The sequence below is a fragment of the Haliaeetus leucocephalus genome, unplaced genomic scaffold, assembly GCF_000737465.1.
Source record: "Haliaeetus leucocephalus isolate CR32 unplaced genomic scaffold, Haliaeetus_leucocephalus-4.0 Scaffold215, whole genome shotgun sequence".
In the NCBI taxonomy this organism is placed as follows: Eukaryota; Metazoa; Chordata; class Aves; order Accipitriformes; family Accipitridae; genus Haliaeetus; species Haliaeetus leucocephalus.
In genome coordinates, this window is record NW_010972651.1 from 562,004 (window position 1) to 575,773 (window position 13,770).

The 13,770-nt window shown below is 43.3% G+C and overlaps 1 protein-coding gene across 1 annotated transcript in view; it reads right to left on the reverse strand.

Moving 5' to 3' along the window:
• Positions 1 to 3,452: 3,452 nt before the first annotated feature.
• Positions 3,453 to 13,770, reverse strand: part of AP3D1 (adaptor-related protein complex 3, delta 1 subunit) — a 43,963-nt gene continuing 33,645 nt past the window's right edge. The window contains exons 21-32 of the mRNA XM_010566615.1: positions 13,686 to 13,759; positions 11,112 to 11,316; positions 10,305 to 10,367; positions 9,568 to 9,669; positions 8,894 to 9,043; positions 8,711 to 8,758; positions 8,137 to 8,326; positions 6,933 to 7,021; positions 5,810 to 5,895; positions 5,246 to 5,367; positions 4,420 to 4,499; positions 3,453 to 4,041 (exon numbers count right to left, since the gene is read on the reverse strand). Of these exons, the coding sequence (XP_010564917.1) occupies positions 3,946 to 4,041; positions 4,420 to 4,499; positions 5,246 to 5,367; positions 5,810 to 5,895; positions 6,933 to 7,021; positions 8,137 to 8,326; positions 8,711 to 8,758; positions 8,894 to 9,043; positions 9,568 to 9,669; positions 10,305 to 10,367; positions 11,112 to 11,316; positions 13,686 to 13,759 (1,305 nt within the window). The 3' untranslated portion in view covers positions 3,453 to 3,945. The remainder of the gene's footprint in view (positions 4,042 to 4,419; positions 4,500 to 5,245; positions 5,368 to 5,809; positions 5,896 to 6,932; positions 7,022 to 8,136; positions 8,327 to 8,710; positions 8,759 to 8,893; positions 9,044 to 9,567; positions 9,670 to 10,304; positions 10,368 to 11,111; positions 11,317 to 13,685; positions 13,760 to 13,770) is intronic.

Sequence of the window (13,770 nt, forward strand, 5' to 3'; positions counted from 1 at the left end):
CCAATAACTTTCTTATTTTCCTGATTTGAGTCTGTCGGGGGGGAGGAGGGTGGTTTTGGCACCACCGGGAACCAGCCGCGGCCTCGGTCCTGCCCCGGCTCACGGCCCAAGCTGGGTTTGAGGCCGGGACGGTTGGTGGAAGGGGAACGGCTGAAGGGAGCTGCGCGTCCTTGAAACTCAGTCATAAAAAAGGAGAAGTAGCAGGAAACGCAGCTGCTGGTTCAAAGGGAAATTTTCACAAACAGCAGAAGGAGGGAAGTCGAACGCAGGTGGTAAGTCCCCGGGAAGCCCCAAACCAAACGGTGCCCAAAAGCACAGCCGTTCCCCTCACCCCACAGAGCTCCCTCCCGTCCGGCACTCGCAGCATTTTTCCTACGCTCCTACCCCGTCGCTGGCACCGCAGGGCAGCTCGCCGCTCTCCCGTGCGGGTTCCCCCGCGACCACCCCAAATCGACAGCCCCGCAGCCCCAGCTCAGCTCCACCCGTGGTGCTCAGGGACCCCCCGGGAGCCTGCAGCAGCACCCACGGGTGAAGGTTTCGGCTTTTCCATCCTGACCTCTTGCTGGCTCTTCTCTGCAGCTTGGATGTCCCTGCAGAGCAGCTGATCCCGCCTTCTGCTCCCAAGAGCGGCCTGTGGTCACAGCCCTGGCACGGGGGGGGGGCTGGAGCCCCACAGAGGAGCCGGGGCAGCTGCTCCGGCATTGTTAGTGCCTCTCCAGAGAGCGCAGCTGCTAATGGTTGGGTACCTCCAAGGAAGAGATGCTGCTCCCATCAAGACTTGGCATGAAACTGTCGCAACCACAAACCTCGGGGGTGGCACTCTCCTGTCCTTGCAAGGATGGTGCAGAGCACCGTTTCCTTTATGTGCTTGTTCATAACATACCGATAAGGACGGATTTTGTCCAGTTGCTCAACGGATTTTGACGCGACGTAAGCGCAGAGAGCAGGGCAAGAGCCTGTCTTGCTGTTCGAAGCCAGAAGTGCATGATGCCGGCTTCGCTGTAAACTCCTGCATTGACCAGTTAAGGTCCTGCAGCTCCTTAAATACTCGATGTTCACTCCAAATGCTTCCTGGGTTTGGGTTTTTTTCACACATTTTCAGAGAGATGGGTGTTTGTTGTTGTTTTCATCCTGTTTCATCAGATTTGTGCAGTCCTACAATGCGGCAGAGGGATTTTACTGGATGTCAGGCCAAGAGGAAGAGACAGAAGAGGCTGATTTCTGACCTTAAGTTTCTAGACATCAAGACCAGAGCTCTAATTTTCACAAGTGCTTAGATTTTAGCTGCAACTGCGATCCAAAAAAAAATATATTAATGCAGCTTTAACTGAGATTGTCTAAATTATATTTTTTTTGCCTGTAACTTTTGTGTTAGTGACAACTGTTGTCTGCAATGCTGCCTTCCAAAGGAGTGCTGAAACGTGACAGCCTGACCAGTTAGTTATTCAAAGTGTGTAGGAATCAAAGTTTTGGTGCCTATAAAAATCAGGTCAGTTTAGAATACAGGAGATGTAGAACAGCATCATTCCAGTCTCCCTCACTATAGACTCCTCTTCTGCTCATGTACTTCACACCTTTGAGCTGCTGCCGCTGACAGAGCGGGTATGTGATGCACACTTTAGGGATACAGGACTGTCAGGACTCCCCCCACCGATGCACACCAGTCCCCAGCTGATAAAAACCCACCACTCCACACAGCGGTGTTAGAAATGACTTCTTACCTCCTCCCAAAGTTTTGGAATGAGATTCTTCTTAGCTTCCCCAAAGACACAAGCATTCAGAGCTGGGGTACATCCACGTCATGCTTTTGGGTCCATACAAGCTGGAAGGGTCTTATAAAAGGACTATTTACAAAGCCAAAAATTTAACTTTGTTTTGAAAGTTTATTGGATCATCTTGACACAAAATCATTACAGCAGCTTGTGGTATGTTGTTTTCTTTTTTTTTTTTTTTTTAAGGGAATGTTGATAGCAAATAAATTTGTGAATGTAACACATCATACAGTTTCAAAATTCTAGAATCACTGCACAGGATTCCGTAAGAGAAGACTCTACATGCTAAAGTGACAGTTTTCATCCATGAATTAAAAAAAACACTAATTGAGGAACATTATCCTTTAAGACAATTTTAATATGTTCAGTTTCTAATACACAAACTGGCTAACCAAGGGAGGTTGACCAATACCAAAAACTACCACTTCACCAGCAGTGAAGCCTGCTGCAAACGAATTCCTGCAGCGCACAAGTGTGGTCAGAATACGAAGCTGGTCCTAGCAATAAAACCAGAGCAGAGCCTTTGCAAAAATACCCTAATACGGGAAGAGTGTGAAGAGCACAAGACACGCTTTAAGTACAGGACATTCACCCAAAGGAGAAGATCAACACTTTATCCCGTTTCCCGCCTAGTGTTTTAGTTCAACTCTACTGGGCACTGCTGATGCCTGTCGGAGTGGTGGTGGTGCTGGAGAAGTGCAGACCAACCCAACTCCTCCCTGGGGACCCTTCAGCTATTCACCTGTGCCTCAAAGCAAAACCGTTCAAGCGTGTTCTCAGTTTGCTGGGTATGCAACAGCAAGTAAAAGAACTGGGTGAAAAAAAAAATAGAAAAAATTGAAAGCAAGAGATTTTGGAGAAGGACATCAATTAAGCATCTCTGTAAAGGGCACAGTGACATCCCTTTCCAGTCAGTGATTCTACAAGATTTCAATAGTGCAGAATGGGCTTCACTTCGTAGACCCTCCCTTTCTTCCCTCTAAAGTAACATGCTACAGACCCAGGTCTGCAGCTCCTCACCAAGGCCTCCCTCCTGCCATCCAGGCAGGGAGACTTCTGCTGCAGGGACCCAGTTACACTTGCGCTGCTAAATCTGCATCCACTGCTGTGAGGGCAGGGCCATGGGACGCTACGGGGACAACTGAGACAGCACAACATCTCTGATTTCACAGCACAGAGGGAGGGAACAGGGCTGTTATCTGCAAACTGTTCAGAATACAAGGGATTACACACGTGGGCGTTTCTCTAACCTGGTAGTGGTCAACCTCAGCTGGTGAGCAATATGATAAAAAAGCAGGAACAGACCCCTTCGGATTTCCAGTTTCTTGCTACACCCTAACTTTTCAGGAATGTGAAATTGAAGTGGACTCATAAAACACATCAGCAGAGACTGCTCAAAGGGGAGAGGCATGATAGACTCCATTTGCGGGGGTGGTCAACAGGAGCAGAGAACCAAACAGTAACACTTCCAGCCTGTTTCATGCATTCACTCTCTACTCTTTCAGCTGTCACTAAAAGAAGGTTAAGGCTCAAGGCAACTACTATAAACAGAAACTCAAACATCCCAGTTCTCACAGGGCTCATTTGGATTAGCTCAAGGAGATGGAGGATGTTTATATGCTGATCACAATAGATCTTGAGATAATAATAATAATAATAACAAATCATATATATAAAAAAAAAAAAAGAGAGGCCTTCAGGTCCAGCACCAGCCTCTGCTAGAAATATACATCAACTACAGCAGCCCTGAAGCCATATTCCATGGCTAAGAATCAAGTCAACCTTCCCTGGCAATAAGCACAAGCAACAGACTCTGTGCTACTGTTGATAAAATTCTGCTTAGTCCACCATCCCACGCAGATGGCAAGGTTTATGGGATCATCATGAGCTGCTGAATAAATAGCGCCACTCCCTCCCTCCCTCCCTCCTCCAGTCATGTCACCAGGATCTCTTTGGGCTAGAAAGGGTTAACACCACAGTTTGTAAAAAGTTTTGAAATAAAAAGGTAACATACAGCCTTAAAATGTCTAAACTGCAAACAATGGTGGAGTTAACTGAAAAGCACGTGCCCCAGGATAGTACATGCGTACGAGGGAGAAACTTAACACTTGGGTCTGCTCGTCTTTACACATTAGGTGTGTTTCTTGTAGTTGGAATATTTCGTAGGGAATATTCAGCACTTGGACAATGTCTCTTTCATCTCATCCAACAAGTTGCTAAGCAGGGTGGAATCATTACATTTCCCATCTATGGATACAGAGTTCTCTCCCTTGGAAAGAAAAAGAAAAAAGAAATCCATTAGCTTCTCTTCTAAGCGGGGACAATTTTATTCCCAGCCAAGCTCAGGGACTGCAAACAGCCGGTGAAGCCTTTGCCAGGAACGAAGCAGGCTTAGCCGAGAGGTCAGTTTGGGGAAGCCATCAGTGCTGCTACTACCCACCAGGTATGCGCGGGGCAACAGAAAGCCCATGGGGAGGTACAAGATTGGTAGTAACACAGTGAAAACAGCTAGATGGGCCAGATAAATTAAATTGCCCATGGTGTCCCTGGATGATTTAGACAGGAATATTTCCTCTTTCTGTTAAGGCAGAAGGCTGCAGATTTAGCTTCTCTCGGGTCTTGTTTCAGAGTGGTACAATGCTCTCACCTTTTTTACCAGTAGGCAGACGTGATGGCCTTGGATAGAACGACTGTACATTGATGCACATGAATCAACGCGTTCCACAACTATAAAGAAAACAGGAGTTTTCATTTAGCGAGACAATTTTAATACAAGGTTTGCTTCCCATGAAGAGGAACTACTGCTTTGCCTGGCCTCAAGGACTAGAAGCTTCTACTGAGTGAGGGGAGGAGTAGTCAGGGTTAAGATGATGTATGTGCCTGGCTGCTACCTGGGATATTTCACAATAATGAGGTTAGTCATTTAAGTAAGCTGCAAATGTTTTGTGGCAAAAACACTGATCAGAACGTACATCTCTTCCCCAGAAATACTTTCAGTGAGGCAACATCTAATGCATACACCAGAGCATGATGAAACAGCCATTTGTTTTGCTTCATCCAGTACTTGTATTTTAATTATTAAGTCCAAACTTGAATAGCTCACGCTCTCCCTTACTGAAACGAAGCACTGGGGAAAGAGGTAGGCTGAAGCACTGAAGATCAAACAAACCCTCCAGAGAACAGTTACAGCCCTAATTATATGCAAGCTGCTCCCGTGATACCTGCCACATACCTTGCTGGACTGGAGGAAAGCCACAGGGACAGAAGGAGAGTTCATTTTGAAGAACATTGCATGTTTTGAGGATACCAATGTATTACAAGACTGGAAAAAAACCTCCTCTCCCAAATTTATTTAATCTGGACACCACCTGCTTCTGTCATCGTTGAGGCCACGGAGCGTTGCACTTGCCAGGCACAGCAGAAATTTTAGAATACAGAATTTTGCAGAAGGTTCTGCATCGAGGAAGACTCACCTGAAAAATGATGATGAAAACAGATCTTTGCCAGTAGATGTTGGAAAGAAATGCTAATTCCATCTACTTTAATAGAACTGATGTGCAGATCTCCAGACTCTAGGAGCTTGGCAAAAGCATCACTGCAAAACAGGAAGGAAAGTAAACACCTGTGCTAGAAATTCAAGTGAAATCTGCCACATTAGCCCCATGCAGACCTTGAGACAACTCAGGATGCAGACGTCTAAGTACTACCAAGCTCTAGGAAAATGGGTTTACAACAAATATGGGAACCATACTCCAGACTCCACTGGAGTACCCTGGGACCTCAACCAGAGCTACTTCGACATGACCTCTGCCAGCCTACAGGGCATATAGCTCCTTCTCCAGAATCACTTAAAATATGTCCAGCAACATATTTCAACAGTCAAACAATCCACAAGATAACTGAACTGTAATCAAAGCAATCACAAGCAGTCAAAGTCAAAAGCATGCTGTGTATCTTGCAGAGATGGCCTGCAGCCAAAGCTTAGCTTCACATGGGCAGCAAAAGCACCAATGTTGTGCTCCCTAAATGGCACTTACCTATAGCAAGGCGTCGTGATCAAGTATGAAGCGCAACTGAAGTGCAATTTGAAATCTAGTTTTTCATGGGTTGAACCTTCATCATTCTGCAACAGGTCAAAGGAAAGGAGATGAATGGGAGCCCCAAGGCAGCAAGAGGAGGCACCACCCCCACCTACCAAACAGGCACCAACGAAGACTTCAGGGCTCAATTCCCTTTGATATACCCTGGCTGGGCCTGATGGATCAGTGTGAGAACAACCGTCGCGCTACAACATCAGGCCACTTACAGAAAAGATTTGGGCAGCTAGGTTGATACATAGACCTAGATAAGGGACACAACTGGAGGGATTGGGCTGCATTTTTGATTGCACTCTGCTGAAAGACACTGAGCAGACTGAATTTAAACCAACACTTGGAGATGTGGTTTTACAGTTCACCATTTCCCAAGCAAAATAATAAATTAGTATCTCCCAGATTCTTAGGTACTGAAAATAGGACTAGTATACTATCTTCAAGAAACCTTTAAAATAGAGATAATGGCTGACTCAGAAGTAGCCACAACTGTCTCCATTCACTTCCTTCGAGCTGTTCATGCAGCTGCTTCGTTAATAATTTTACTGAAGTAAGATCAGAAACCCACATAGTCTTATACAGGTCGATACTTATTCAACAATGCCTTCAGCTAACCTCACTCTTGTTCTGGGTTTCCATCCTTATTAACTGTATCTAATTCTTACTACTATTTTTCCAGCCTTGTACAAGGTAGCCATGTCCAACTGATCTTTGGATAACTGAGATCAGAGGAAACAGACTGGGTTGCATCTCTTGCCAGTTGGTTGACCTCCTCTCCCCGGCAGATGCACCACTGCAGTGATTTTCTAGCTGACAATGTGGCATATGTTTCAGGCTGCATTGCTCACACACTGCTGGGAATGACAATTTAGGACATGCTTACGCAGTATTCGGGACACTCTTTGCACAAGATGTCATGTAAAAATACTTCTCACATCACAGAATGGGCTGGTGCAGCAGAGATGAAATGATGCCTAAAAAAGCTCTAAAGCAGTGCTTTCCACCCAAGTCAAGCTCCCTTATGCAGTTCCAAAGGAAGCAGAAGCACAGAGTTTAAAGCTGCACTTACTTTGACTATAAAGGACAGTGTTCCTTTTAACTTCTGAGCCATAACAATACTCTGAAGTGTAAACACAAACTGGGCTTCATTAGAGATTCCTAGCGTGAAGAGAGGAGAGGGAGAAGTCAAGTCAGAAAATGGTTTCCGTATCTAAGTAATGGTTAGAATAAGCTAATCAGTAGCAGCTAAGCTTTATGTGCTGACTATTTTTGAACCAGGTTTGAAATTTTCTGTGTAGTGGGAAGAGAGTATGCACAATTCCTGTTGTGAATTAACAGTGTTATAGCACTTAGCTCTTGGTTCTCTGAAAAGCAGCTGTGATAGCTGGCATTTGGTAGAGGTTGAGTGAGTGCCTGGGCAAAGTATGTCGCAGTGGCAATATATTTAAACTGTTTGTATAGCTGGGAAATATAGAGCTTTCCAAGTAGTTTTCAGAACTAATTCGAATTCTATATGTTTTTCTTTTAATATACAAGTCCGTGTCAAGAACTGCCTTACACAGAATAAAAAAAACCCCAAACCCCACTGCTTTTCACAGGGGATCAAAATGCACCCTGAAGCCACTAAATCCCAGAAGACTTGTGTGAGCTGTTTCAGTATTCAAATTAACTCTTCAGTGAAGGAACTGAAATTCAAAGAAGTTTAGCGATTCAACTGTACTATTGTACTATGTATGAAGCCGTTATCGTTCATCTCTGTGTCTAGTATTTCTTAAGGGCTCAGCTCCCCATCCAAATAAGCACATACTTGTCACAAACTTTCACTGCATATGGCCTCTTCCATTAAAACAGTGGAACAATAGCTTGAGAATAAATTCAGAGTGGATTCTAATGGTTCATGAACCTATAGCTTTGTTTCATTTTAAATCTCATAGCAAACTCCTTATGAATTTTGGACTCCTGTAGTTGGCAATGCTGGCACGTTCAAAGGTGTGCCAGTCCGCAGTCACCTGAAAAAGGAACTCAGACATTTGGACTCCCAGTCCTACATTATAGGCTTTGCTCTTGCTGTACAGAACCACCTGTGTTTATAGCCATACTGTAAGAAGGCTTATCCTCTCCAGTGAATTGTGTGAAAGCCCAGCGAACACCCAGGCAGAGGGACATGTCTTTCCAGAAAACAGCAAGTAGCAAGAAGTTCAAACAATTCTTTCCACAGGAGGGCAGTGCAGGACTAGACATACTCCAAGAACTCTGTGCAAAGCTGCGCATACCAGGGGGGAGCTGAAAGGGCACAGGTATCCCATCATGTACTGATGATCCTTCTGGTCGGAGCATTTTAGTGTTGAGAGAGTCCAGGACATTTAGTTCCATGCTCTTAAGGAAGCTAGTGCTTTTGTTCTCAAAGATAACAGAGACAGTAACTTGACTATCATTCTGGAGGTTTCCTTGAATATCGTAGGTCTGCAAATCAAGGGGAGGGGGGAAATCACAGGAGATTCAGAAACTTCAAACACCAGAGCACCAGAACAGAACATAGCATCAGAATAAAGCAAGCTTCAAAATGAAGGTAATTTGGTACAGCTATAGGACCAATGAAAAGCACACTGGTGATCAGCTCCACAGTACTGCTAAGCAGTGGGAAAATATCAACTTGAAAACTCATTAAAAGGGACATGAAAAGGAATGGAAATGGAGCTTTGTTATATTTATACCTCCTGGGATTTAAACGGTTCTCCAGTTAAATGTTGCCTACATAAAGTCGCTATACCATCCCCAGGGTATCCCCTCTTTTCTTGGAGAACACAGAAAGAGAAGACATCTGGATTTAAATGCCAAAAACCTCACCATTTTAATATATGGATTTTCAGCAAGAAGGCGGTAACTGGACATAGGCTGAAAAACAAAAAAGAAATCACAGTCGCAATATAACTAATTTCTCTGATAAGAGCTGTCATTCTCCTTCCTCCCCAAACAGTTTAGCTCCCACCTTTTCCCCAGGGCAAGGGCTGCCAGTGCACCGCTACTTACTGGTAGTGGTTCATCATCTAGTGTTCCATTCTGCACTGACTCTGTTGTCTCCTCCTCACTGTGATGACTCTTCTTTTTGGATTTCTTTTTATCCTTTGATTTCTCATCTTTCTCTTTCTTGTGCTTTTTCTTCTTATGCTTGGAGGATTTCTACCAAGAAGAAAAAGAAACTATAACAAACCCTTAAAAAACCCCAACATTTCCAGCCATTACATCATGACCCCTTTGCAGATCTTTCAACTATTGACTCCCACTCTATGCAGCCTTCTGGATGACCGAACAATTTCCTACTACTGCAGAAACCTGAAACAGAGTCCCCATTCCTTAAACCCCAACAGTAATTCTGTGTTGAGTCCCAGTAAACCCTTGCTCCCCACTCACGTGACAATACCTTAACGCGAAGCAGCCTGGGATCAGCAGAAGGCCCAATCTCTTCAACTGTTTAGAAGCTCAGCTTTAAAACTGCTACCTGACTCCCTGGCTCAAGGAACAAACAAACCTCTTACTACGAAGAGTTTAGAGCTCTGCAAGGGCGTAACATCCCACTGCTGCCTATTTGCAAGTGGTCACTACACTGGATAGGATGCTGTTGGTAATTCCTGTGTGCTTGTTTTTAAAGAATACAAGACACTAGGAGAATATGGCTAAGGGTGATTGCAATTTAAACCACTTACCTTTCCTTCACCCTCCTCCTCCTCTTCCTCTCGCTCTTCCCTTTCTTCCTTTTTTACCTCTTGAGCTTCAGGCACAACAGCAGCACCCACTTCAGGCTCACTCTGAGTGGATTAGCAGAAGGATTATGACACTAATGGAACACAGTTGAAACAACTGAATCCTACACCAAAAGAAATCTTAACAGTGACACTCCCCCCAACACCAACTGTTATTTCAAAAATTACTTTAGACTAACATGCTATCAAGCCTTTCAATTTTATGCCTCTGCAACCCAGCAAATATGATCACCTGAGGACAAGATACAAAAGGTTTCCTCCAAGGAATCCATCCCCTTATCTTCCCTGTCTCTTCCTCTAAAAATCTTCCATCAAAATTCATGAGACTTTTTCTTTCAGACTGTCTCTCTCATGTCTATTAATATTGCTAGTGTCTGGCTCACACTAGGAAATAAAACCATACAATAATATAGTATTAAAACCCACCAATAATATTAAAATCCACCAAGCCTGTAGCAGCATCTGCATTTCTATCCATTCATCTGCACAGCAGAATGAGCTTGAAACCTCTCATTACAGTGTCTGTAAACTGGGGAGATAAAATGACATTGCTTCACAGCAATAAGTTGAGGAGATGAAGCCTATCTTTCCCTTCTCTCCTGCAGCATGACAAAGCACTCCTATCACAGCTAAGATGCAATAAAAAGAAAAAGTTTCCTGTGATGTGGTAAGATGTCTACCTGTGGCTGGGTAGAGGAAGCAGGTGGTGGAGCAGTAGAGAGCCAGAAATCCAAGTCTTCCCCCTGAATTTCAAGAGAAAACAAAACCATTATAGTTGTTTTGATACCATTCTTTAAAAGAAAAAGAAAAAATTTAAATTAAAACCTTAAGTTTTCATGGAAATGCACTGCTCCAGAATGCCCATACATAGATGCTGCAATGCATTTAGGAGCAAATAGTTCAAGAAGCTTAACTTCAGCCTTTGAGCACACTTCCAAAACTGGACATAGCTGACAGTTAACTTCCAATTACCTTACACAGCAACAACATCTACAGGCATTCAAAGCCCAATTGCTGCATCTTAGAGGAAAAGTGCATCTCTGCAGAGTGGTTAACAAGGATACTTCAAGTCTTCAGAGTAACTGACAACTAATGTCAGGTTTTATAACTGAAAGATTCTGAAGTATATGGAGGACAGGATGTAGAACAAAAGCAAGTTCCAGATATTTTGCTAAAGAGTTCCCCATTCTAAGAACAGACAAAATACCAGTAAACTCAGCTTCCAAATTAGATCTGGAAGATCTGCTGTGTAGGCTGCAGTAAGCTGAATTCTGCTAACTTATGAGGCTAAGTAAATGTTATTTTTATTAACAGAAATCTTTAAATACCTGCTCTTATGGTTGTAAAAATTTAAAGGAAGTAAAGGTTGAAAACATTAAGCTGTTTGACTTATCAAATGTGACGGTTCCTAAGCAACAAACAAAACACAGCAATAAATATGGCCCATAACACCAGCTTCTAAAATAATGCAAGTCTTGGAGAATTACCTTTTTTTCTTCTTCCTCCTCTACTACCTTTTTCTCTTTCTCTTTCTTCTTTCCTTTCTCTCTCTCTTTTTCTTTGTGTTTCTTTTCCTTCTTTTTGGGTTTCTTGCTCTTCTTCTCTACTAGGGGAGCTTCTGAGTCTGGTGACTTTAGGGTCTCAACATTTCTGTGTCTCTGCACTGGCAGCTTCTCACTGTCTGCTAAGGGTCTTAAAAATAAAGACACCATTACCCTTCTGCAAACAGTCTCCCTTAGCTCAGATTATCTGCTGGATGTCCAACACAAGGTATGCTTTGTTTTTAAAGAGTTGGGCCCCAAAATCTGAAATCAGCACATACTTCTGTACCTGAAGTTTATTTATGTAACTGCAGGCACTGCCCTCGTGGATTAGAAGTTAATAGAAATGATTTGAAGGTGACAGAGCAAAGCTCTTGCTGATACCTGATCACTCTTAAAAGTGGTAACTACAGACTTGCCGGCTGAGTAACACCTACAGAAGAATACATACACATAGCATTATGCTACATATCTGTGGAACCACTCTCAAAGGAAGAGCGAAGATGTGAAACAGTAGGAAGCATTTGCAACAGTGTGGAAATTCAAGCAGTGGAATGATAGCATGGCTCAAACTGCCCTTCAAGGGCATGTTTTTTGTTACCGATGAATAGATCACCCCAATTGGAAATTATTTTAAGCAATAAATTGTTTCATTCTGGAAGTTTATGCTATGAATTTGTACTCTACCATTCCATTTAAAAAGTTGTGTTTAATTTCAGCTACCTGTTTCCAAAAAGCAGGAGTAGTAGTACAGATTTACAATGTATCCCAAATCCATTACTTGGGAAAAAAACACCACAGAGATTTCTCCATTCTTGTCAAACACTGTCCAGAAATCAGTGAGAAGTTCACCATTGCCTCTTTTTCTATCTCTACAGCTTTTACTTAACATTAATTTTCATGTTTCAGCAACAAACATCAGTTCAGGAAGATTTCTAATGGTCTCACCTGCCTTAATTTTTTTTGCTTATATTTCATGAAGAACCAGACACAATTAATTTTTTGCTTTGAAACAGACACCATAAAGGCAAGATGGACCCCATCTGTTTGAACAGTAAACAGATCTCATCTTTAAGCTATTTCACATATACCTGTACAGGAACAGTGATTGGTGCTGAAAGTCAATGGTGAAATAGACTCTCACAAATTTGAGGGTCAACGATTTCAGTAGTTTCACCACCCTTCAAGTATTTACGCTGTCCACTGAAATCAACCAACCTGACAAAGAAGGTCAACCACTTAGCAATGTATTCTTACCTGGAAGGCTTCCCTGAAACCAGACTGCATGTGAGCGTGACACAGACATAGCAGTGCAAGCACAGAAAGAAAAAGAGAGGACAGAGACATGAGAAAACGTGACAGGAGAGCACACTGGCTCATGTGAAATGGAGAGAGAATGGATGGAAACAATACAAAAGTCCAAAGATGCCTCCTGGGCACAGCATTCAGAAACTCCTCTACTCAGTGTTTTCCATGCTGTTGAGGCTTGTCATGCAAATATGAGGTCTACAGTCAGAAATTAACTTCCTTTTATATGTGTCCCCTGCAAACTCAGAGGAATGTGACCAGCTCATGAAAAAAGGAAGTTTTTCAGAAACTGTTCTTTCACTTTTTAAAAATGATACATCACTTTTTTGCAAGGTACTGAGGGGCCAAAGCTCTACAGATTTGAGAATTGCAGAGAATGGCACAGAATTTAAAGTTAAGTATCAGAGAGAGAGAGATAGTACACGTGTGCCTGCACTGTCTTGAAAACTTTACAGGAGGCATCCATGGACCATAAATCAGCAATTATTTTTAGCATGGTGATTTTGTAAAACAGCAACTAAAAAAAACCTCCATGTGCAATACTTAACAGCCCACTGCTAATTATCACGTGGCATGCAGGGATTCAGAGTATGCTGCACTGCAGCCTGGGGTGCTAGTACTGTAAACAACTCTGGTAGCTGAATGGGAACCAGACTCTGGTCAAAGTTGTGTTATGCAGTTCACTCAATCATATTAGAACAACATTTTTCAACAGTGGAACCACACTGAATGTCCACAGGGCAATGGGGATGCTACGAACTGGCCGTTACTGGTCAAATGATCACACCACAGAGCATACAGGCTTGCCATGTGTACAGTGGTTCTGGGATGAACACAGATGAAAGCAGGTCACACTCGGTGCCCATGCACATTAGATCAGAGATACTGGCACATCCAAAAGCTCAGACTAACTCTCTCATGTCTGATCCCAGCTACACTGCCTGTGCTTTCAGACTCCATTTGGTCACACAAAATGATCCCCCTGCCCCTCCCAAAACTCCCGCTACTTCAGCAGCGTAACTTTTATCATCTATGCTCCAGTGGGAACCCAAGTCTGGATGATCATCTAAGGTTACATCCAAGACATGGTGAGAGACTTAGTCTTTTCACTTAGTGGACTAAAGGTAGTGCCTTTGCCTGTTTAGTCCCAGACTTGCCCTCATGCATTCTGGTTAGCAATTAAGTAAATTCACATACAAAACTGTCACTTACTTATCCAGATCTATATCAAGTGCCTTATATGGATCATTGGGATCTTTGTCATCTTCATCACTGGGCAAAGCATTCTGCAGGAGAG